Source organism: Carettochelys insculpta, chromosome 5 (assembly GCF_033958435.1).
Source record: "Carettochelys insculpta isolate YL-2023 chromosome 5, ASM3395843v1, whole genome shotgun sequence".
Classification (NCBI taxonomy): Eukaryota; Metazoa; Chordata; order Testudines; family Carettochelyidae; genus Carettochelys; species Carettochelys insculpta.
The window spans coordinates 69,115,810-69,142,964 of record NC_134141.1 but is presented as its reverse complement, the minus strand read 5'-3'; the positions used below and the strand labels follow the sequence as shown (position 1 = coordinate 69,142,964).

At 40.6% G+C, this 27,155-nt stretch overlaps 1 protein-coding gene across 1 annotated transcript in view; it reads right to left on the bottom strand.

Moving 5' to 3' along the window:
- Positions 1-27,155, bottom strand: part of LOC142013121 (solute carrier organic anion transporter family member 4C1-like) — a 94,948-nt gene that overhangs the window by 52,392 nt on the left and 15,401 nt on the right. The window contains exon 2 of the mRNA XM_074994192.1: positions 26,430-26,693. Within this exon, the coding sequence (XP_074850293.1) occupies positions 26,430-26,693 (264 nt within the window). The remainder of the gene's footprint in view (positions 1-26,429; positions 26,694-27,155) is intronic.

Below are 27,155 nucleotides of genomic sequence, written 5' to 3'. Positions count from 1 at the left end.
CATTGTTCTGTTTGTAAATTGTAGACGCTGTTTTGTAATGAATTCTTTAAAGAACACTGTCATAAGTATCATCACAGTAAGAGCAATTTTCATTTGTGTGCCTAGGATTTTAGTAGCTTAAGCAATATATGCACATACTTCACTACTTGGTAATGCATAATTGCCTCCAAATATATCCAATTAACTCTTGGAAGCGAAATATTTAATCAATAAAACCTAAAGTGATATTCATTAAAATACTTACATGAAGGGAGCCAAGGTCCTTTTTATTTTTAAAAGAAAATATTTGGGTAATTTGGCTTACATTAAAAACAATTATTTGCAACCATCTGCCATAATATGACCAACTTTTTTTTATTTATGGAGGACTGCTAAAAAAAATCTAGTTTGATGCCTAGCAGGTTCTGAAAATTCACTCAAACATCAAGATGTTTGCTGTAGTTATTTGGTTTCAAGTAAATTCACCCTCAAGATGTTTTTTTTAAAAAACTGGAATTTTGTAGCAAATATTTAGGTTTTTTTAATATCTTGGGACAGGGGTCAGAAACCTTTCTGAGGTGGAGTGTCGAAATTTGATCTAGTGACCCTTGTGTTCTGTCAGAGTGCCAGTAATACTTCTTAAATCACTAAGGCTAGGACCACACTTGCCCCCAACTTCGAAGGGGGCATGGTAATCAGGGCTGCAGGAGATTACTAATGAAGTGCTGCAGTAAACATGCAAAACTTCATTAAGCTAATTGCCCGCCACAGCAACTCCGAAGCATCATACTTCAATGTGCTGGCATGTGTGTAGTCGTGGGCACTTCATAGTGCTCATGCTACTTTGAAGTCCCTTTACTCCACAAAATTTTGAGTAAAGGGACTTCAAAGTAGCATGGGCACTTCAAAGTGCCCGCAGTTACACACATGCGGGCACTTTGAAGTTTGACGCTTCAAAGTTGCCATGGGGGTACAATTAGCTTAATGAAGTGCTGCACATTCACCGCAGAACTTCATTAGTAACCTCCTGTGGCTCTGATTAACTTGCCCCCTTTGAAGTTGGGGGCAAGTGTAGACACGTCCTAACAGTCCTACTAACAACTTTTACCATTTAGTGCAGTGGGCAGAAGGGATCCACCTTCTGTTTTAACATAATTTGAATATTCAGTAATGAGTACCGATTATAAATTGTATTCTGAAGACAATTTAAAATTGAGTTTAAACTCAAAGATAAATAAGTAATCAGCCAACCCTTGTGAAAAACCATACAGATAGTTTTTCTTGCCAGTTTCCATAAAAATCTTTTCTCTCCCTCAAAATTCAGAAGCAGAACCATAATCATGGCACCAAATCTGTATCTTCAAGAGCTGACGTGCACCCGAGACTTAATGCAGCCTCCACAGAATGGTTTAATATACACATAAAGTTTAAACCCAAGATATCCCCTTGGAAGAGTTCTAAATCACTTACCGAAGACAATATGTTTTGTAACAGAGCTATCACAGCATTTCATTATAAAACAAACCAAAAGTTAAAAAGCACCTGCCACAATATGCTGCATGTACTTTCTTATATACTAAACAATGATTAGAAAGAAAAGTTGAAATCATTCTTCTTGAGTCCCATCTCTTCTTTTGTTTGGTAGATTTTTTTTAGGTTTTTCTGTCTTTACACTTCTATGAATTTAGTGCTTTTGAAAGGTATTTATAATATAGTCCACTAAAATTTGAAGTCGCATAGCCATAAAAAGAAACACTTATTTCAGAGTACCCTAGCTATAAACTGCAACCACCGCTTACTTATTTAGCATGTGCATAACTATCTAGTTAAGCAATGCCATCTTCAATGGCACAATGCAGTTCTTCTAGGTTCATTGCGCAGCTTCAGGTTTGGGTTGGTATACAGTTTCTCCAGTAACTGGCCAGCAGCAACCTCTCATCTGATATTAGAAAGAGCAACATTGCTCAGAAATGGAAACCATTGGAGTGGAATTGGATGCAGGGTGCTGGAGACAATGTGCATGGCAGCATTTAATTGCACATCCATATTTGTTGTGTGACTATCAACTCCACACAGGTGTGAAGCACTCCACCATTGAACGTGAGGTGGCAAGAGCTGACAACTGCAGGATTGGGGCACGAGCACCAACAATCAATCTGCCAGCTTGCTAAGAAGATTGTTTTGTGTCTTAACTTTAGCTGCTGTCTTTTTCAAGTGGGCACTGTAACTCAGGTATGCAGTCTAACATCACACCTCAATTTCTAATTAACATTCTGACCATTCAGATCAATATTTAATTCTTGAATTGCATTGGCATGCAGGAGGAACAAACTGGAGATTTTTTTTATGATCCTTGATTGCAGGCACCAACTTCTATAGTAGTCAGCTAACTTTACCAGGTCCCGGATTAAGCTGCCATCAAGCTCATGAAATGGCGCAGGTCACATGTCCATTGTTGGCAGGTCACTGGTTGAAAAATTGAACAGAGTGGTAGAAAGCAGAGCCCTGGAGTAAGCCATTGATCTGTCATCTCCAAGCACTTGACTTCTTCCCCCATAGGGACTCAGAACTGCCTCTCCCCGAGGAACAGTTCAATGACGCCTGTGACCAAAGGTAACAGGACCTCACAAGTAGGCCAGTGTGCCGTACCAACCATATCATATGTTACTATTAGACCTATGAAAACAGTGTCTGTTTTCACGTTTCTCTGGAAGCCATTTTCAACTGTGATTAGTGCAAGCATTTGATCATATGCGCTCTGGCCTTAGAGAAAGCCAGCTTGGTCAGGGCTCAGAATTCTCTCCACATGGGATAAAATGTACAGTAGAGCTAAGCACTCCAGTGCCTTGAATCACACCGAGAGTAATGAAATAGGATGATAGGTTGATGCTTGACTTGGGTCTTTTCCAAGTTTGGAGAGGCCAGTAGCTTTTGTGATGCACCACATCTTCAGCAGCCTGCTTTCACTGAGCTGAGCACAAGGACCAATATTTTTTAGGAATTCTGGAGATATGCTATCACGCTCACAACTTCTCCATATTTGATGCTTTCCAGTGTCTGTTACAGCTGTGTTACAGTGAATGTTTCTGGGAAACTTCTGATTTGAGGTATACATTGACACATAGTCGATTTGCTCCTTACTTGTCTTCACACTGTTTCTTCAAAGGAGCTCTGACCACTTTAAGTAGGTGTCCAGCTACCTGGATGGGTGTCACTGAGGGCCAGGTACTCCAAAGCTTCAGCGCAAACTCCAAGTATTATAGCTGGAGCAGGTAAAGCTCATCTTCTTGGCTGTCTCCTATTACATGAACAAGGCAGCACTCTCACAAAGACAGGGGCTGTAGACCCAGCAGCAACAGCATGGGATGGCTCTGCAAGCTGTTGATAGCACCACAGAAGCCATAACTGAGGTCTTGTTTACCAAGGTATGCCCAGTTGTCACTCCTCTCCAGCACATTACTGTATTTTTCACAGCTGGGCTGTAGGAAATTTCACTGCTTCTTTTTGGAACTCTTGATAATTGGGAACTGTGGCCAAATATAGACTGGCAATGATCTGTGTTGGCTGTGTGGAAAGTTATCCAAGACTTGGCATGTTGCGGGCTGAGGATGACCATGAAGTGGCCTGACCCAGCACAAGTCAGGTAAGTAGTTGAAATCCCATCTAGAAGGATGGAACGTGCCTGGCTTGTTAGTATCAGAGATAAGGGTAAAGTAATTCCAAGATGCTCAGTCTACAAGCTGTTCACCATCAGTGCCAACCTCCTTGTACACACAGTGTGTGATGGTTGTTGGCATTTCCAATGTAGACAGCTAGATGTGGCAGGCTTGGCATAACCTGTAAGGTCCAGCTGACACTTGGAGGCTTGTACACATTGGCCAGCTGGAAGCCACCAACATAGACAGTGCCACGGAATTCAGTGACAACAGTTGAATGGCACCAGTAATGTCACTATAATATACACTGTGTGTGTATGTATCAGCCATGCTTTTGGTGTTCCATATGGTACAAAAGGTTGAAGCCACTGATGCTCTAAAACCCAGCTATAGCAGATGATGTCTTTGTCCCTTGGATGTTGCTAGCAGGTCAGTGAGAAAGAATACTGAGTAAATTATGTTTGGCAACTGACAAACCTTCCAAGATGTTTATACAAAATACATAATTTTATCTATACACTTCACTATTTGCAGTAGAACTAGGACCACTGTAATTTCAGAACATGCTATTAGACGTTTATTTTAATTGCCCTACATAAATATGAATATTAAACACTATTTAAAATTAATGACCATACTGAAGACTAGTCATTTAGTTTGTCTGAAGTTATACTCTGATTCACCATGCACATCTTTAATAACAAAAAAGAAAAAGCTATACGAGATTTCAGTTACAGGCATTTTAACATACCACACCATGACTGAAAATCACAAAATCTTTTTAACATTAACTATTGTCCTAACACTCCTGTCAGGGAGCAAAGCACCACTGTCTGTTTAACAGATGGATGGAGAATTAATGCAGAGATGTTAAGTGATTTGCCCATGGTCACTGGAAATCTGTGGCAGAGATGGAATATAAGCCTTTATCTCCATGGCCCTAGCTAGTATCTTACCACTGAACCCCTCCATTGCACTATCTTCACATAATTCTGTGGCAAGGCTAGAGATTGGAAAGGTTAGCATCAGTGATCCCATTATTTTTAAAGCAACTGACCTGAACAAACCACTAAATATACCTAAAATTCAAATATTTTAAATCTCAGGTGACAGTGGAGATACTGGACATGAATTTTAGAAGGATATTTAATTCTGTATTTAACTTTGGTTATCATTTCTATTGCAATGTTAGCATTATCCATTGAGTAACATGATGGAAACCACAGGAATCTATTTAATTATAAAATCAAACAACTTACAATAAGATGATAGGCCACTAGAGGGAGAACTTAATACTTGTAATATTGTTCCAGGTATTTCAACTTCTCTCCTTCCTCCTTCCCCCACCTACTTCAGACCCAATTTGAACCAGCTATCCCAATAAAATAGTGGTTATCCTAGATCACTTTAAAACATACCTGTTTGAGAACATCTAAACAAGGTCACACATTATGCATTTTATCTAGAAATTCCTTTCTTACACCTATTTGTAGAAAGCTGAAATTTCTAATTTCAGATTCACTTTGAGTTAAGAAATTGTTTTAATCCATTTCCATACACAATATGTAAGCATGAGTGATATAACATTCAGTGGCTCATCTCAGCTTTACCGCCTCTCTCTCTCTCTCTCTCTCACTCACTCACGCACACACTGTTAAACACACAGGAAAGCACTCACACTTCTGATTGTCTAATATCAAAACTGAGATAGTTTGCAAAGTTAGCAATAGGAGTTTTAGACTCGCTTCTGAATGCTACTTTGTACTACTTTCCTAAACAAATAGTTTCCTGACTCTATTAAGAAAATCACCACTATGCCCCACAGACATAAAAATATAGTACGCATATTACAGAAATATGCTTTCACTTAAAATATTGAAAAAGTTTCACAAGCTTTACTATATACATGTATTTTTAGATATGTGCTCATTCACAAGTTAGCAGAAGATGCCGTAATATAAGTGCCTGACTGAAAACCGTTGAAATGAGATTTTAGGAGTTGGTCCCTCTTAGCATGTCTACATGGGAATTTACAGGATCGTTGAGAAATGCATGCAAACAAAATTCTCATTTCAAATGCTTTAAAAATGGGCAATAAATGTTCAGATTCATCTTGGCAATTACATGGGACTATTTTTACATTCAAGTTATATTCCCACATGTGACTATTGTAAGCAAAAGGAACAGAGTTTTAAGGTTTTAGAGCCTCAAAGTATCTTCAGATCTAGGAAGTACAGAATTATGTTTGAAATCTCAAGATATATTCAGGGGGCAGAATAAAGTTTAAGAATACATTAATACTAATTAATACATTAATACTTCTTATCTGAACCTCCAAACAGCTCATATGCATACATATCTTTGCTGCCATGCATCTAATTGGATAATACACTGAGGCTGGGTCTACACTTGCCCCCAAATTCGAAGCAGATATGGTAATCAGGGCAACGGGATATTACTAATGAAGTGCTGCGGTGAATATGGAGCACTTCGTTCGGCTAATTCTCCCCCGTGACAACTTCAAAGTGTCAAACTTCGAAGTACCGGTGTGCGTGTAGCCACAGGCACTTCCAAGTGCCCACACTACTTCAAAGTGCCTTTAATCCTCAATATTTTGGGGAGTAAAGGCTTTGAAACAACATAGGCACTTCGAAGTGCTGGCATGCGTGTAGCCACGGGCACTTCGAAGTTGCCCCTTTGAAGTCGCCATGGGAGAGAATTAGCCTAATGAAGTGCTGTGTATTCACCGCAGCACCTCACTAGTAATCTCCTGTCACCCTGATTAACATGTCCCCTTCGAAGTTGGGGGCAAGTGTAGATAAGCCCTAGTACTAACAGTAACTGGATTCAACAGTTTTTAAAATGTCATCCTTCTATAATAGTATTTAATGCATCTTTAGAGAAATGCAGCTCTTCTTAGCAGGCCACATGGCAAACTATATTTTTCAAAAACACAAACAAGACAGTTCAATAGATTCTGCTTCATATCTCATACTCTCCCCTCTCCTGCACTCTCACACACATACTAACTTTGAATTGAATCAAAACATGATATATTTTTCAGTTATAAAAGTTATACATAACTGGAAAGGTGGAACTAGAAAAGGAGCTAGACTACCACTTTAACTGTAGCAAGTGTTTATTAATGAAAATATATTTGGCTTGATACAAGTAGTATATACATTATTGCTGTTTTGTTTTAAATTATAAGCCAATTAGAAAACCAGTGCTTTTAAACAGTAACATACAACCTTAGAAAGTTCCCCAATGTGCCCTTTAGTTGATTTAAACATCACACTGAAATTAAATCTGAGTAAGATTAATTCAGCATGAAAATTAAAATTGGATATATAGATATTCAACATGAAAATGAAAATTTGGATATATAGATATTTTGTAAAATCAAAATTGCTCTGTAATCATTATAAGCCTTCTTAATAAACCACATCACATTGTCTGGCAAATACAATTCTGAAGAAGTACATCATGAGACTTTTATATATCTCAAACCCAAACTTCACTGAAAATGATGGAAGTACACTCAGTGCCAGTGAGTTTTTCACTCGGCCTTCAGCAAACGAACCTGATGAACACAAATAAAATGTACCACCACAAACCCGTAGAAGATAAGTATTTTATTAACTTAGTGGGTCTCCAGCTTTCTGAAATTATAGAGCAGTCTCATTTCTGGACGAGATATCACTGAAATTCACAACAAAATACAGGGAAAAATCTCAACTCTTTTGGACTACCTTATCTCAAACAAAAGATCTTCATACACTCAAGCAAGGGCTGATGAGCCCAATCTCAGGAAGGCTGCAAAAGCATGCTTCCTCTTTTGCAAACTACAGGATTTGAAACAAAGAGAATACTGCGTGGATCCTTGAGAATCTTAACAGTGATGCGGCAGCTAATTCTAGTGAACTGTATCTAGCCTACAGGCCACTTATTGCCCACCCCTAATTTGAAACAATCATATAGATGATGATATCATTCCTAGGTGAGCGAATGCTAAGCAGCAGTTTGTCAGAAAAGAACCTGGGGATTACAGTGGATGACAATCTGGATACGAGTCAACAGTGTGCCCTTGAAGCCAAGAAGACTAATAGTATACGAGGGTACAGAGGAGGTGCATTTCCAGCAGATCTAGAGAAGTAGTTGTTTTTCTTCATTCAGCACTGGTGAGGGCCCATCTGGAGCACTGTGTCCAATTATCCTCACTGCACTACAGAAAAGATGTGGACACATTGCAGAGGATCCAGAGGAGGGTCCAGATGGGGCTGGTGACTTATGGCTGATGGATTTGGGCTTGTTTAGTATGTAGAAGAAGGGAGTGAAGGGGAGATTTCACAGCAGCCTTTAATTTCCAGAAGGGGGCATTCCAAAAAGGACAGAAAGAGGTTGTTCTCAGTAGCGACAGACGGCAGAGCAAGGAGCAATGGTCTCAAGTTGCGGTGGGGGAGGTCTAGGTTCTATATTTCTCTAGGAGAGTGGTGCAGCTGTAGAATGGATTACATAGGGAGGTGCAATAATCTCCTTCCTTCAAGGTTTTTAAATCCCAGCTTCTTAAATTCCTGTCTGGAATGATTTAGTTAGGTTGGTCCCGCTTTGGCCAATGGGCTGGACTTGACCTCCTAAGGTCTCTTATACCCTGAGATTCTATGAATGTTTTATTGCTACCATGTTAACCCTCCTGGGTTAATTTAGAACAGGCATGTCCAACCTGCGGCCCTGGACAGCTAGTAATGCGGCCCCACAAGACCATAAACTTTTAACATTAGTATGTGATTTATATACATTAACTATTATTATATATTTTGTACGCGGCCCAAGACTATCTTCACTCAATGTGGCCCAGGCAAGCCAAAAGGTTGGACACCCATGATTTAGAATAACTAAAAACCATTTCCAGTTTCTGAACAGGAGTTTGTTCCTAATGTGGGCTAGAAGATAGTAATAAAAGAGTAGGCTTCCACTAAAAGAAAGGAAAGCTTGCAGTGGAAATCTGGTGTAACAGACTGGAGGAAAAAGAGTTTAAATGAACCTCATTAACCTGCCCTCTGAAATCCTAAAACAAATCCCAAGGATGTAATTTTTTTAGTGCTAGAAGTAGCGAGGAAAGAGGCCTAGCTGTCTATAGATCTACTTTATTTCAGGAGTTTGTCATCATTTGATTATTTACATAAAATGGTTACTTACATATCAAATTAGAAAATTTTAGGAAATTAGGAGGCACCCATTTGGTGTGCTATATTCATAATGCCAGATTTCAGATTGGGGCAGAAGAGCCCTGGGGGGAAAAGACATGCATCCAAAATATAAAACCCCCGATATTATTTAGTATTACTTGGAAAGAACAAGCAAATTTGTTTGATTTTTTTTTTTGTTTGAACCAGATGTCTTCCTCCTCCTGTGTTACAGCAGGTAGGCTAGACAATTAGATGAAGAAGAAAAATCAGGAGAATTTGTAGTTCATATTTCATAATCCAATACCTTTTAAGTTGTGACACCTTTTGTAAAACATGGGAGAAACGTGGGTGCAAGTGCATGGATATTTTGGGGGAGCGTGTCACATTTTTGGAAGCTGCAGGAATCAAACATGGGTATTTGGTCAGAGAATACATAGTATATTGATTGTAGCAGGCAAAGAGGGAAGGAGCGAGATTTCGTTCCCCAGAATATTCCATGTTGGTCAAAACTTTCCTCCCACTCAATCTTATAGGCGTTTTCACATTCATTTTAACACTAACAAAATTAGGTCTAAATGCTTCTGGAAATCCCACTTTGAATATACCACACAAAAATGTGGTTCAGCTACATTCATCTTTTAGACCAGACCCTGGTGCATCACTTAGAATTCACCAGAAAATTGCCTCTCCCCCTCTGGGTTCTAGGACTAGTCATTAATGGTGTCTAGAAATTTTAACTCAGGATAGGATGCAGAGATGACTTACGCCACTCAATATGGGTCAAGTAGACACTCTTTCATCTGAAGAGCTCCTTCGCAAAACTCCCTTTACAATTTCTCTATTATTATTCAAAATTCCTCTGTTCTTTGTTTTAGGATAGGGAGCATTGTATGGATTTTCCTCAAGAGTAAACATTAGCAGGTATATGAAACACAAGATTTTGCAACTGCAAATAATACAATATAGAATTCTGACACTTACATTCAAGCAACTGCAAAAATATACTCTACATTTATTTGAATATATGTATATAAAATTCAGTGTAAATGACAAGTACTTTGAAAGCACAATGGTGGGGAATTCTAGTTTCCTCACTGTTAGATTATTTTGTAGTCTGGACTGGATTAAGAATATGAATATGAATAAGAATGGATATTAATATTGCCTGTTTAAGAGGTGTATCACATCACATAATTAGTTATATGGTAATTTTCATCTGATCATTGTTAATGCTCTCTTAGTTTTTGAACTGCTCATTCTTCATTAATAACTCTTCACTTTTTCTTTCCCTTTCCTGTACCTGTTTCTCAAAGAAATTACACTTACAAAAATCAGTAGCTCTGGAAGAAATGTAGGCTATATCTACACTAGCCCCTGCCTTTCAAAAGGAGGATGCTAATGAGACACTTTGGCATATGCTAATGAGGCACTGCCATGAATATGCAGCACCTCATTAGCATAATGCTGGTCATGGCAATTTGAAAGTTCTGCTTTCAAATTATGTAGATGGGGGCCTTTCGAAAGGATTCCCCGGACTTCAAAGGCCCCTTATTCCTATACCCAAATAGGAATAAGGGGCTTTCAAAGACTGGGGGCTCCTTTCAAAAGGCCTCCATCTAGACAGGCGGCATGCAATTTGAAAGTGGCACTTCTGAATCGTCTTGGCCACTATCATGTTTATGAGGTGCTGCATATTCATGGCAGTGCTTCATTAGCATATCCCAAAGTGTCTCATTAGTATCCCCCTTTCAAAAGGCAGGGGCTAGTGTAGACACAGCCGTAGAGATTTCACTTGAGTCCCTTAAAGGATTTTTTAAAAGGTCTCCATTTTTTCTAGAAAAGCATTTTTAAAAGGGGATTCATCTTTAGCTTGTGTATTCTACCATTTTCCTATAGGCTAGAGAAAACAGATTTACAGTAAACTCTTTCATACCTGGCAGCCCCAGGACTGGGAGGTTGCCAGACACTCAAATATTCTGGATAATAGAGAGGTATACCTAGCAAGGCCTAACACTAAATTAAAACAAGATTAGATATTAAGAAACAAACAAACATATATGCAGAGTACTTTATTTACAAACAATAGCAGCATTGTATACTATAAACTTACACTGTATTTTCTGTATTAATTTGTATTTGTTAGCGCAAACTGGTGGTTTCTCCCCGCCCAGTGGCCGAAATATTGTGTGGGTGAGTCGGGCGCTGGGACCCACAGTTCCCGGGGGCAGACCCAACCGCCGCCCCCCCCCGGCCAGCAGGAGAGAATGCACCTGTCTACGGGAGCAATGCAAAACACACGTAAAGGTCCTTCCCCCCTGACAGGCAGTAGCTGGAGCAGATAGTGAGGCTCAGGCACAGATTAAAAAGGTGCAACCAGTAAATCATTTATTAACAAAAGCAGCAGCAAGTAAAACTACAACAAAAACAATGAAATTTATTAACTGCTGATTTTACTACACTTAACTTACAATTATTAACACACGCTCCATATGAACGACCTGTATACTCATGTTTATTATTCCGGAAAGCAAAAAATTAATTGGTTAGATTAGAATAGGGGAAAAAAGGTAAGAGGATGCGGGCTGGGGCGCTACTCCCAGCCCGAGTGGCCGGTGGTGGAGACTGCCGGGGATGATACCCGTGTCAGTCTTCTTCGAAACCCCGGCCCTTTCCTGGGGATCTTATGACCCACACCAGGTTAAAATATAAAAGAAAGGTAAGAAATGGTAAAAGGGGATAAGGTAGTTTTTGTCTTATGGTGCCATTACGAGGCTCTAGATTTGTATCTATACTTAACTAAAGGTGCTACTTTTAACACTACCATAAACTATATAACACGTCATTAATTAACTGGTAATACTAGTCAAGTGTGTCTCTAATTGGTGAAGATTAGAGCTTTCTAGGCCTGGCCCTAAGGGGTTGGGCCCCCGGGCTCTGCCCTCCCCCTGCCGGAAGACAGCACGGCGATGGGTGCGACCCTTCACCCCCCCCATTAGGGGTCCCGGCGCCCACAACAATAAAAGTGTCTTTAAAATGAGTGCAGAATGTCAAATCCGGTGAAAAGAGACTCCAGGCTTTGCCACGGGTCTGGTAAATAAAGTTACGTGTCTCGTTGTTCGGAGGATGTCCAGTCCAGTATGCTGTCCTGTCAGGTAAGTAATCTTTGATAGTGAGCGACACAGGCGGTGATATGGTGGGAGCAGCAATGGCAGTGACATGGCGTTGGCAGACTCCTGGCTTCCCTGCTGGGTACGCAGTGCCCGCGGCCGGAGCTGCGGGCCAGTTCACCACCCGACAGGTATGCCAAGGAGCCCACTTGCCACTCCCTTGCTGCTTGTGAGTGCTGAGACACTGATGCTGGGGAGCGCCGCTTCCGGGCCACTGGGCCGCACAGGTAGGTTAGACGCTGCAGTGATTTCAGTTAGTGAATTTCAAGCTCAGTGATTAGTGATTCAGCTCTTCGCTCCTAAGAGCCTGACCTCAGGGTCCAGCAGACGCAGCCGCCACACTCCCCTGTACTGGGTCACAGAATCCTTGTCTGTGTCCCCAAGGTCCGCTGAATGAGCTGCAGCTCCTAGATTTATAGAGCAAACTCATGAATATTAATGACATGATTACCATACTGAGAATTCTGTGCACGTGCTCTCAAACAGGTCTTCTTCTTGGCCGAAGGTGCTAGAAACTTTTCACCTGGGCCAATTAGAGGGCTCCATTTTAAACCTGCAGCCATGAGTTCAGGTTACTGGGGAAACCAACTGACTCAGAGTGACCGTTGGGGGGGGCTGCTAAATGGCAGCCTATGAGACTTTAGATTTTTCCATGTACCTGCATTGATTTTTACACTGCCAGAAGCTTGTTTCCCCTGACACACGGGGACGATAGTGTCCTAGAGATAAAAATCCCTGACAGTATTTACTTTCATTATACTATACTTATGGAAAACATAACTAAAATTTACTTATGGCTAAAATGCCAGTTATTTGAGAGTGCCAAATAACAGAATGCCAGACATGAAAGAGTTTACTGTACTTTGGAATGATTTTGAGCCTATCACTGGATATATTCATACAAAAATAAATTTTGCAAATGAAAATGCAGATATATACTAAACAAAACTTTTTTTTTTTTGATAATTTGGACTTTGTATTTACTTCTTTGAATTAGAAAACCCAGGACAGAACTATTATTTTTAGCTTACATCTAATTAAAATTTTTGCATAAGTCTGTATACTCTAACTTCAGTGCTTGCCTGGCTACATTTCCTCATTAACCTTAATGTGAAATGAGAAAATGAGCAGGTGAAAGCTTTTCAGAGGAATGGAGTAGCCTCCAAACATACATACATCATTTAAAACTAATTACATTTTTTCTTTCTTTCTGAAGGTCCAACAGAACTGGGCAAGTAACAGGAAAAGTTAATGAATAACTGTTCAGTTTGAGATGTTCACACACCTCTTTTATATGAGGCCTCACGTGACCTCATCCTTCACAGCTAGGGCCACACAAAATCCCTGCTTCAGAGTCAGTGCTCTGGACAATTTGATAAAGCAAAAACAGATTTATACAATATCTGTATGTTCTGTCGAAGTTGGAAATATTAGAGGTCCCAGAGAACAAACACCTCTTATCTGCCCACAACCTGTGAAGAATATGGACAGGACTTTCTTGGATTGGAGAAAGAGTTAACTGACAAATATTGCAACATACCTAGGAAACTGATCTTAAGAAGGAAGAGGGTGGGGATAGATGTAAGAAGGCTCAGTTGTTCTTTTCACAGAATCTGGTTCTTTTCGTAGAATGTCCCAAGCCACACAGTAGGGTCATTTTGGTAAATTTCTATTACTAACTTATTGAAATATTTTCTCTGATTATATACCTATCTTACAGTAAACTGCAGTGTCCATTCAGACACAGGATTCAGAGACTTAAAATTATTGACCAAATTAGCTCACCCTCACAATCACGAAGAAAAGCAAATGCATGTACTGAAAACTATTCAAATGCATTCTCACAGAGAACAATGTTCACGAACACTTTCAAGCAGATCTCCTGGAATGCAAAGTTTACAAATCACAAGCTTCCATATGCCAGCTAAATAGAATCCCTCAGAGAAAACAGGTACATTTAACTCCACGTAGTAACTCATGTACTACAAAGAGAATGTATTTTGCTGTAGTGTAATAACAGCCCCCTTGGGCTAAAATAATTCACCGCAAATGTATGTAGGAATTGGTTCAGGAAAAATGTGAAGCCCCAACCTCACCCTCTAAATTCAGGGAAGATACAAATATAATACCAAAAACTCAGTGCCTTGTATCTTTTCAGAATGTCAAGGATACCTCTATTTAAATTCCTAAAAAGCAAGAAATAGAGTTAAGGTAATGTCACACTACAACACGCCCAGAAAGTCTTAACTAGGTCTTGTCTGAGTGAAGCCCGAAGCCCATGAGAGACATCTGCATCCTCAAGGAATTGGAGGGCACTGTGAAAAATTGTATAAGAGAGTCTCTACACGCATCCACTTCTCTTAGGTCTCAAACTCATATTCTCTGTCACCTTTGGAAGAAATTCAGTAGCATGTTCAGAACTAGGGGGCTTGTGAAAGGAATGTAACTGGATAAGGAATGCCTGTTAAACACAAACACTTTAGATATGTCTCATTCAAAGCTATAATAATGAAAACATGATCTTTACTGCAAGAAACTTTTCACAGCCAGCCAGCACAATGTATTTTGATGCTGCACTACTCTGGGCAAGACAGATTTTCACAGATGACACTCTGCATCATTTGTAGATGATTGAGGTCTGAAAACTGCTTTGCCAGAGAAAAATAATGGTGTTAAGATATTAGAATGGGAACAGATTATCTGGTCTCTGGCACAGATTTCTTGGGAAGACTGCATTTTTCATCTTTTCTGGCCCGGATCTACACAGAGACTTACGCTTTGCAATGCTGAATACCTACCCTCCCACCCACCCACCCACACAAAAACACAAGAATGCCACTGTGATATGCAAAGTTTGAGTTAAGTACCTGGACACCCTTTGGCGTTAATGGTGAAAAACAAGTGCCTGAGAAAGTTATTCACAAAAGCCAACAGGCTATGTGGGAGAATAACGAGTGAAAATGTTAACAACATGGGTATGTCTTCAGCTTACCCCTCTCAGAGATAGATGCCCACATCAGACTACAAGGAGACACCTATCTCTGCTTGGCAATCCACAAACAGGAACTCATCTCCTGGAGTCAAGTAATTTATGTACCTTAGGCAGGGACCTTCAACCTGTGGCTCTTTAAGGACTTCTTTGTGGCTCCCAATGATGTAATTGCTATGTTAAAAAGAAAAACCTCCTGATTACCTGATAAACAGTGAACATCTAAAAGTCCAGCAATGAACAACTCATATCTAAAGAACAAATGATGTGTTGTTATTATCTCCACAAGTCAGATAATTCCTTCTTTAATGGAATAGGAATAGGATACTGTATTTGGCTGGGTCTACATGTGCCCCTTCCTTTCGAAAGGGGCATGTTAATGAGCAGGTTTGAAAGATGCTAATGAGGCCCTGCAATGAATATGCAGTGCCTCATTAGCAAAATGGCGGCTGCAGCGATTCGAAAGTGTGACTTTTCGAATTGCGCGCCACCCACGGAGATGGGACCTTCCGAAAGGACCCCCTCCCAGTTTTCAAAAGCCCTTCTTCCAATCACAGATAGGAAGAAGGGCTTTCGAAAACTGGGGGTGTCCTTTTGGAAGGTCCCATCTCCACGGGCGGCACACAATTCAAAAAGCCGCACTTTTGAATCGCCACAGCCGCCATTATGCTAATAAGGTGCTGCATATTCATTGCAGGGCCTCATTAGCATATTTCAAACCTGCTCATTAACATGCCCCTTTCGAAAGGAAGGGGCATGTGTAGACCCAGCCTTAGTGTTTTGATGATGTTGCAAATAGAGTGCTGATTCTGAAAAGGAAAAGAAGCTTGCAGAATTCCTGCTGTGCAAGACAACACACATTTTAAGAAAGAAAACTGAAATTAAAGGTGAAGTAAAATTGGCATAATTAAAGCAGGTTCAGGAGTGAAAATCAGGAAGACAGTGGTACAAACACACACATGGAGCATATGAGAAAACAGAATATGTAAAAAGTTTGTGAACATCCTGCAGTAAATATGTATCGCATTAAAAATCATTGTGTGTGCACTGCTCTTAAAGTAGGGGTTACAAAAAGTATGGTTTGACCTTGTTTATCAACGACCATCTCGTAATCACATGCATTGCAGCTCTTAAATTACTGTTTTGAAAAAAAAAGGCTCTTCTTGCTATTTTGGTTGCTGACCCCTGACCTAAATTGTTCCCTACAGGAACTGGGGTTTGTCTACACCTAGAAAACTACAGTAACAGACCTGCAACCACTGTAGCACTAAATATGCTAATAGGAAGGCTTTTCATATTGGTGTAGATAATCCACCTCCTCAAAAGGTATGAGCTTGGTTGACAGATGAATTCTTCCATCTACCTAGCACTGTCTACCCCAGGGATTAAGTCAGTGTTACTATATCTCACAGGGGTGTTAAATTTTCACACCCCTGAAAGATGTAATTTTACTGAAGTAAATTCCTAGTGTAGACCAGGCATAATTCAGGCTTCTGCCTTCCTCCACACAAAACTAGCTGATAGAGCTGCCATTTTACAAAGCTTATCTAGGTGGTTAGAGTACTCATCTGAAATGTGGGCAACACTAGGTTCAATTCCCCTATCTGCAAGGGGAAGGATCTGAACAGTAACTTCCCATTTCTCATGAGCTCTAACCACTGAGTTAAGATACCATCTGATGCAGATCTCCCAGTGATTATTAACTATCCATACTAGGTTGGCTGGAGAGAGTGATCGACTATGTACCCAGTGGTTTATAGGCCTAGGAGTCTAATCCCTTCTGCTTCAAGACACTCTTTTGTCAGTTACCCCCAGTGGGCCAGCTTCAAACAGGGGAGACTGCAACTGTGTCATATCAGACTATCCCATAGCCCAGCAAGCTCCATCTCCTCTTCCACTACTGGAGCAGATCCTGTTCAGTCTATGAAGATGTCTAATTAACCCCACCCATGACCTAGGCAAACCAACACCCATCTTCCCCTGGTTCATGAAATCATCCAGGGGCTTAGACTAGGTGATATATAGAGCCAGCACACATGTCCTGATGCAAAAATATGTATAGAAGCTACTTTTACGCTGAAAACGTAGACATTCGGTGAATTTAGGTGCCTGCAGGAGTCAGCAAGAATTCAATGAAGAACAGTGGAGCCAGAAGTGTATGTTAGGTACTTAATTCTGGGACTGAGGTGCCTAAATACCTTTATGGATCTGGATGTCTCTCTTCAACACCCTAATTAATAGACTGAGATAGTAATGCAAAAATCATTGGGAGGTAAAGTCACCTTAATTTTAACACAATGGTAATAATAATAGCCTGGCCTACTTTAACAGGAACGTTGTATATATGAAATAGAAGGGAACTGTTCCACTCTATCTAGCCCTGGTGAAGCTTCAGCTGGAGTCCTGTGTACAGCTGTGGGAACCATACTTTAGGAAAGATGTGAACAAATTGGAGAGAGTCCAAAGGAAAGTAACTAAGGTGACAAAGTTTTAGCACACCTAACCTGACCTAGGAGGAAGAATCAAAAGAGCTAGGTATGTTTAGTTTTAACAAAAAGATGAGCTGAGGGACTCCTAATATGTTTAGAGCTGTTACAAAGAGGACTGTGACCAACTGTTCTCTCTGCTGATGGTGGGAAAAGTAAAAATAGGCTTAATTTGAAGCAAGAGAGTTTAGGAAAAATTTTACAATGGGAAAAGTAACAAAGATCTGGAAAAGGGTTCCAAGAGCGGTTCTGGAAACCATATTATTGATGGTTTTAAAAACAGGTTAGACAAACAGCCTCTTGAGGAGGGTCTAGGATTACTGAATCCTGCCTCAGAGAAGGAAATGGACTTGACTTTAAGAGGTCACTGCCAGCTCTACATTTCCAAGAATATTCCATGATAGTCAGCATCTGCGTGTTCGTGGTTGTGGTCCCCACAAGTCCATTAAAACCTAAAGTGGAACTACAACCACTCTGAAGTTGTAAAGGTGAACATAAGTACAACGATAGCACAATAACAACAAGAAGTCCTGTGGCACCTTATAGATTAACAGATATTTTGGAGCATAAGCTTTCATTGGCAAAGACCCACTTCATCAGATGCATGAGCGGTGGGGGCAGGGGTCAGAGGAGTATTTAAAGAGGCGGGTCCCAGTAAAAGGGAGGGCTGGAGCTGACAAGGTCTATTCAGTCAGGGCGGAAATGGCCCATATCGGTAGTATACATCCAGAGAGGAGAAAACAAAATCAGATCACTCCAGGGGGATGTGGCCCATTGTCAGATTCTAATGTGGAGGTATGAATATCAAGAGCTGAGAAGCTGCTTTTGTAATGGGCCAACCACTCCCAGTCTCTGTTTAATCCTTGGTTGATGGAGCCAAATTTGCAAATAAATTGCAGCTCAAAGATTTGTCTCTCCATATTATTTCTGAAATGTTTTTGTTGCAGGACTGCTACTTTTAAATCTGTTACTGAGTGTCCAGTAACAGTGTTCTCCTACAGGTTTTTGTATGTTACCTTTCCTGATGTCCGATTTATGTCCATATATTCATTTACTTAGAGACTGTCCAGTCTGGCCAATGTAGAGTGCAGTGTGGCATTTCTGGCACATCATGGCATATATTATGTTAGTAGATGTGCAGGTGAAAGAGCCCCTGATGGTATTGTTGATGTTAGTCCTGTGACGATACTGCTGGTGTAGATATGTGAGCAGAGTTGGCAGCGAGATTTGTTGTAGGGATTGGTTCCAAGTTTAGAGCTATTGTGGTGTGGTCTATAGTTGCTGGTGAGATTTGTTTAAGGTTGGCAGGTTGTCTGTAGGGGAGGACAGGCCTGCCTCCCAAGGTCTGTGAGAGTGAAGGATTGTTGTCCAGGATGGGTTGTAGATCACTGATGATCTCTTGTTTTGCTTATGAGGCCTGTCTTGCAGCAGGTGGCTTCTGGGTACACATCTGGCTCAGTCAATCTGTTTCTTCACTTCCTTAGGTGGGTATTGTAGTTTCAGAAAAGCTTGGTAAAGGTCTTGTAGATGTTTGTGTCTGTCTGATGGATCAGAGCAAATGCAGTTGTACCTTAGTGCCTGGCTGTATACAATGGATTGTGTAGTGTGCCCGGGATGGAAGCTGGAGGCGTGTAGATAAGCTTAGCAGTGTTCTTTGCATAGGTAAGCATACATGAAGAACACTTAAAAGTTATTTGAAGTTCATTAGACTATTTTTTAATATCACATTGATAGCCTCTGGGCAGTATGAGAGTTACATACAAGAAATAGCTATATTAAAAAGCATTACCATTACAACATCAAGCACTCAAAAGTTTGGGAATGCAAGACCAGTTTTACCTGGGCTTCCTTTTGCATATGCTTTACACTGCAGTCTATAATTACATGATTATGGGAGCCCCTGCTTCATTTAGTGCATAGGCTCCCCCACCTCTAGGAATTAATCACTTGTGTAATAAGGAAGGATATTGGCTAAAGGACCACTACCTCATTTGTTGTAGAAGTTGGAAAGTTTTCAGTGAATAGACAGCAGAGTACAGGAAAAGAAATATTGCCTCACAAGTAAGGTAGATAAATGCACTCCTGCAGGACAGAAGTATATTGGTGGGTCTGCCACAGAGTTCTTATGTAATGATTAGCTTATGTGACTTGCCTAACTTTTCATGGGTAGTCATTGACCATTTGTTCCTCATTTTCAAGTTAAGTGACTAATGTGGTACTCAAGGGTCCCATTTGCAGACATGCTGAGCTGAAACTGAAGTCAGCAGAAGCTTGTGATTTGAGCATATGAGGTTCTATGCAATCCTATAAAGCTAGTCATGTCATAGGGGGCACTGTGAGAATTAGTTAATTCTTGTGTTTGAACTCTCAAAGCGCAGATCCCCATCTGTGAAACAGAGGTATTACCTTCTAACATCACAAAGATATGAAAAAAGTTAATTCATGTTTTGTTAGCTAGTCAGATAGTATTGGCAGCAAGCCAGACAACCTCATGAAGAAAACGATGATGTATTATTTGTTATTGTATTCAGAGGAGAGTTTGAAGTGTACCCAGGACTGATGACAGAAATGCCAGGCTCCTTGGAAAGGTAAGGGGGAACAGTTCCATAACCTTCTGGAAGAAGTGGGGCTGGGGTAATATTCTCCCTGAAACAGCCCTTCTGCACTGTCTGGACTGCACTGCCTGGGGCTCCAGCAGCAATTTAAAGGTTCCAAAGCTTTAGCCACTGCTGCAGCAGCAGATGGAAGCCCTGGGCCCTTTTAAATTGTCAGGCCAGTGGCAGCTGTCTCCTTTGCATCCCCTGCTCCCCTTCCCCACCAGCAAACCCTGAGTGTGCCATTAATTAGGCATGGGACTAAACTCTGCATTAGGAGAATAAAGGAGAGTGAACACCATGCATTCCATATAAATTAAAATTTGGGAGGGGGAGGGGAGAGAGGAAGTGAGTGACCACATGGATATATCTTATCAAACAGTCTTTAAGCACAAGCTAACCGAATTAGGCTGCACAAGAAAGCATAACTTAGTATCTTCTAACTTTCTGTGTTTCACTTTTCAGTCTTAACGTTATTTAGATACAGTTTGTGTATGATTTCCTAGTTCTTTTTAAAAAGAGCAAACAAATTCCATCCTGTGGTGTATCATTCTGACACTCACATAGCTCAGCAGCAGTAGAAGGAACCTTTTTACTCCTAATACACAAATCTCTGCCACAGGAGGCAGTAGAGGAAATTAGCGCCCTGCTGAAGACCAGGAGGGGAACAACACACTTCGCCACATGATACCACAGCTATTTGCTGATCAACAAACAGTGAGATAGGAATCCAGGTCCATACCGGGCTGTAGCTGACAATGTGTTCCAGTGGGCCACACCAACCACTCCCCGTCACAGAGGAACCATTCAATCTTCTGTTACATCCAATCACAGCTGTCACTGTGGCATCTCCTCCCCCATTACTGGCTCCTCCTTCCAGTGCAATTCCTTTTAACTTACCATACCCAGTTTCCACACCTCAAGCTTCTCATCACAGCAAAGCTTCCTTGTCCAGCAAGCCCTACTCTCACTCCCTACACAAAAACTTCTTCTTTATCCATCTGCCAGTTCCAATTCCTCCAGGTACAGCTCTTCTTCTTTCCGCATTAGAATCTGGCAACTTGCTCTCCCTCATTGCCTGTTTCATCTACAAAGAATGAAGCTGTATGTAGGTTAAGTTGAGCAAGTGGAACTTTAATATACCATCTTAATTGCTCTTTTCATGCGGCTAAGTCGATTCCACTCCAGCTCCATAAATTGCCCATTTCTCTGCACCAACAATCTCTCCAGGAAACAACTGCCCTCCAGCTTCAGTTCTGGTGGGCATGCTACACAGCAGTGGACTGGAGAGTGTGGGGGTGGAATGAGTAAATGGGCAAGACAAACTTCCTGGTTTCACCAGCAGGTCCAGCTCACAGAAGCCCACAATTGTCACTGCAGGAAGTCCTGACAGAAGGTTCAAAATGCTCACTTTAAGGTAACAGGCTATTTCTCCATACTTGACGTGTATGGTTTATGAAATACTGTAATAAAACCTACAATGGCCCTCAAAGATCAATCAATATGAAAGGGAGTTGTACTCATGCACATACAGTGAACTACACAGCACACTACAAATTGTAAAGGCTAGATATTCAAAATAAATATAGTGGTTAGAAGGGCGTGTGCAGAAATTTAAATGCCTCCCCGCCCCTTCTCCTGCTCCAGAGGCGCTCATGCTCCTCTCCCAACTTGGGAAGAAGATTGTTCCCCCACCACCACCCTGGCTGGAAGTTGTTCTTCCCTCACGCACAGCAGCAGGCACTCATCCTTCCCTGTCTCCACAGGCCCAAGACCAGAGACGTTCTATGCCCTCAATGATTATTGGGAGTCACGTCCATGCGCGCCACCCCCCACAATGGTTACCCTTGTACTTCATACTGAGAAAGACAGAGTTAAATGTTGCCACGGAACTGAATACTCACTTGAGAGTTCTCAAGAAAGAAAGAAAGTACTCCAAGAAAGAAGAAGTTCACTGCTTCCTCTTTGTACAAACCACATTTCTCAACACTTTTGACCAACTTAAGGAAACTTCTAAAGGGCGATAATTCATTAAGAATGTTCACTGAGCCTGGCAATAGTTCAAAAACTGAAAAAAAAAAAAAAAAAAATAGAAAGGAAGCCAGCCACTGCATAAGAAAGTATTGCTCTACTTCGAAAATGAAGTGTAAATTTATTCCATTTTTTCAAATATGGATGTCCTTAATGCATTAGTGACCACATTTCCAGTTACTTTGTATTTATGAACATGAGAGTAACTTACTTTTTTTCCACTAGTCTCTAGGCAGACCCTTTTTCAAAGAGCAATTTTGCTCAAAAGGTGATCATGAACATCAGGATCTGCACATCTTTCAGAGGAAAGTACCATAGCTATGAGCCAGAAAGCAGTCTCCTAAATACAAATTCCATTCTTGATAACAGTTCAATTTTTCCATTAGAACTTGACTGTTACAAGAGATGATATGTGTTCATATCCTATCAGAATTGACAAAACATAGATTCTACTGCTTTTATAGCTATGATCACTGGAGTACTAACAAAACAGTGAGGGACAGTGCTTGGTTGGCCTGGTGAAAGGAGGTTGCAAAGGAGGCAGATGGCCCTGGCCCCAGCCTCTGGGCCCCTTTGAATTGCTGCAGCAGTGCAGCTGCACCTGGCTGTGAGGGAAGGGAGAGGCAGTGCTGTGTTCCAGGTGGTACTGAGGGACAAATGCCCTAGGACCCGCCCTTTTCACCCTTGGCTCCACCCCTTATGGAGGGCAGAACCATGTCTTCCTCTCACCTAGTTTCTATTCCTTGGCTGGGTCTACACTTGCCCCCAACTTTAAAGTGGGCATGTTAATCAGGGCGATAGGAGATTACTAATGAAGTGCTGCAGTGAATACGCAGCACCTCCTTAGGCTAATTCTCCCCTGTGGCAACATCAAAGTGTCAAACTTTGAAGTGGCAGCATATACAGGGAGTAAAAGCACTTTGAAGTGCCCACAGTTACACGCATGCCAGCACATCAAAGTTTGACACTTCAAAGTTGTTGCAGGGGAGAATTAATCTAATGAAGTGCTGCGTATTCACCACAGCACTTCATTAGTAATCTCCCATCACCCTGATAAACATGCCCCCTTCAAAGTCAGGGGCAAGTGTACACAAGCCCCTTGTGGTTTAAACATCTGTTTACCAAGTGGAGAGGCAGACTCCGAGAGAGTTTAAGAAGAGAACTGGATTCTAATCCCTGCTCTGATGCTCGTCACCGCAGTTTCCAAAACCAGAAATCAGAAAATACAGACAGACGTTGGGGCAATGAATATTAGCATACCTATTTCTCAGTTGAGGCTATCAAGTAATTTGAGTCAGATGATCATCCTCTTCAAGTAGAAGGGCTCTCGCATTAACCAGTATTTGATAAAAAATTTTGGCGCTGTCTTGCTGAGACGTGATCACAGCATTCTCTGGCAAATCAGCATCTGACTTCACTCATAAATAATCAGGAATCCTTTGTCACCTTATAGACTAACAGTTATATTGGAGCATAAGCTTTCGTGGGCAAAGACCCACTTCAAAAGCTTATGCTCCAATATGTCTGTTAGTCTATAAGGTGGCACAGCACTTCTAGTTGTTTTGTTTTCCACCCCTCTGATACCTGACTTCACTCAGTGATAGAACACCCAGCCTCATTCCCTTTCATATTTTAGTTTGAGATGGCATCCAACACTTTTACACGTTTATGTAAATTATTTACACACAGCTAATCACATTCAATCTCTCTCTGCTTTACATGTTGGATTTCCTGAATATACATGCATACAATCCTTTGCTTTTATCACCATATTTTTGGAATCCCTCCAATTTATCAATTTGGGTTCTTTGTTTTTTCCCTTCGTGTTTTCAGTAACTAAGAAAAGGTCTTACTAGAATACCAAACAAGATGTAAGCACTACTGCAATGAGTCGGCTCAAGACAGACCTTATATATGTTGCTTAAACCAGGATTCCACTCTTACCTCAGACACTCAAGGTGCATTCTCTCTCTCTCTCTCTCTCTCTCTCACACACACACACACACACACCTCAACCAAAATCCTGAGCAAACAATATATGAGCTCTGGCTTGCATGTGAAATTAGAATTAGTCTCTTAATATCAGCCACTGGGAACTTTTTAATCCCAATTCCTTAATCAAGGAGTGGGTAATTGTATAAATTTCCTTACAAAAATACAGTACAACTAAGTACTATCTTGCTGTTTGAAGTGCTTCAGAAACTGGCAACTCTATAACCATATTCACTGTCCACATATGATGAACATTTAACATAGAACTGATATATAAATTGATTTCAGTACCCTATAGAAAAGATTCCAAATGATTAATGAACACAAATATATAACAGCTGGGTTATTAGAAACATTGACTTTTTTCCTGAAAAAAGGGTTGCCAAGAGGTCAACAGGTCTGTTACTCAAAAGTCAAGGCACACACAAGAAAAAATATCACTTAGTAAGACAGAATACAAAAGATTTTCCAAGAAAACAAATTCCTGCTACTTTTCCTCCTTCTAAAACATCAGTAAGGAGACAATGTAAGCTGAACTTGGCAAATATGTGGCTATCCGTTTTATATCTGAAGGTATCCACAGACATGGATGTGGATATCCATAGTTCATTTTGCCAATAAGAATACCTATTCAGTATCCAGAAAACTGCAAATTTATGGATATCTTCTTTGTATACATGGATGTGTACGCAGATATCTCCAAATCATTTTTGTGGATGGATTACCGATTTAATACCTAGAACACTGCACAGATATGAATCAACAGTAAGTGTGCACAGACTAAGGATGACTCCTTCTGGGGCTGACCTATCCAGAGGTAGTTGACATATGACATCAGGGTTCTCACATTCAATGCTCTCTAGCTTTGAATAAAGCACAGCAAAGATGGAGGCAGGTTACTAGAAATGTAGCATGGGAAAAAGCTATGTCAGAGGGGAGAGGTACTGTGTTTATATTTTTGGCAACAAGATCTTCTAAACACAAGTTGTTTAGAATTAGGTCTACAGTTTTGCACTAGTGTGACTGCAGTCTTAGATTTCTTGTCAATGTGCAATAGCGACTCACATCATACCCATGAATGCCACCATCAGTGAAAGTTTTCCAAAAATTTTATTATAACCATATTTTGATGTTACTCTCACAGTTATGTGTCCATGTGTACTTAGCTTTCCTGAATTAAATCATTTAGGCCAGGTTTTCTGGAAGGGGCATGCTAATGATCAAAGAGGAATATTCAAACAAGAAACAGATTTAAATATTTTGTGCCTCATTTGCATATTCCCACAAGATCTTGCTTCTGGAAGATCCTTTTCCAGAAGCAAAAGCTGCCGTGTAGACAGGGTTCCTTTGGAAGGAAAACCCCTTCCGGAAGACCCCTTATTCCTCAAACATTTTAAGCGCAGAATCTTGATTTGATGGGCCACAGACATGTGTTACATACACACAAAACCCAAACTTCAGCACTGATGGACACTTTGAAAATAGTTTCCCAGCATTACCTGGCGAGAGGAAAGGGCAGAGGTGCTGAAAGAATAAGTCACGTAGAGAAAAATGTCAATACCACCTCCAGTGCAGGAGTGTCAGAGGCAGATCCAATTACACAACCACACAGACATGCATATATACAACACAGTTTCCCTTCCCCACCCCCAACCCTCACCTCCCTAGCACTGTACAGACAACCAATGCCAGAAATCAATTTCCAATATTTCATCAGAATCACAGTTTTCATAAAGTTTGGTACTAGTATCCTAGAACCTTGCCATGGTCCAGGACCTCATTGTGCTTGGTGCTGTAAAGACATGGAATAAAGACAGTCTTGTCCCAAAGAGGCTGCAATTTAAGTGATCTCAGACACTCTGAATAAGTATTGAAGCTAACCCCTTTATCTCAGCTTTCGCAGTCATCTTCACTTCAAACAGAAAATTGGGATAGGGTAGCAGTTAGTGAAATTCGAGATCAAGTTGCAACTTTAACAACAAAGACATCACCAACCATTTAAGAGTACCTGGTACTTTGCAGCACATAAAGGCAAGAATTTACATCAACAAGGAGCCCAAAATTTGTTCAGGGATCTTAGCTTAAACAGCTACAAGAAACCATTATGAGATGAGTAAAATTGTAAGCACAGTCAAAGCCTTGGTAAGCAAAACTATGTGGATGTGAGACCAAAAAAAAAAAAAAGGGAACATGTACCCCATCTTCCTCTGCACTTGATACCCTAACCCAGAATATATACATTCATATCCAAACACAGAGAGATCTCCTTAACACAAATTTGTGCATATTCAGTTATACTACTCATTCTTTTAAGAAAATAACAAAAATACTAAAATATAAGCTTACCTTCAAGTTTAGATCCATACTGGTATATTCCACCAGCAAAGTGTGGCAGGGCAAACACAAGTGATCCCAATCCTATCATAAATGATGAAAAGGCAAGCCATCTTGGTTTGTGCCCTCTTTCTCCAAAAAACGATACAAACAGCGACAAGACACAAAATGCAATATCATAGCTTGCAGAGATGACGCCAGCGAGGGAACTGTTCAGCTCAAAACGTTTTTCAATAGTGGAAATACTAACATTTATTAGGCCATTCACCACAATACCTATCAAAAAGAGACATAATTAAACACACCAAATCAGCATTATTTTCTTAGAAAAAAAAATCCCGAGTAATCTGACTACCTTATCACATGCAAGTGCAAATTCAATCCTGCATTCAATTGCTCAGCTGTTCTGAGAGAGTGTTTAGTGATCATGATAGCATAGACCTAAATCAAGACCATAGCAATTTATTTTTTTTCAGATGAACATTTTATACAAAGGTATCAATTGACCTGAAACTATTGGTGAAGAGATTTTGCCATCCTGCCTCTAACTTTCAGTTATTAAGGCATGAATTCAGGATGTGACAGCCCCAGATATAGGTTCAAGTCAATTTGGTGTCCTCTTGCTCTGGAGCTGCAGACTCCTAGGAACGCTTAAAGTCTTGTTGCCACTTGAAGCAGCATATAGTTTATTTGTACCTCCACGCTTCAGTGAAAGACAAGATGGATTCCCCATTGTAT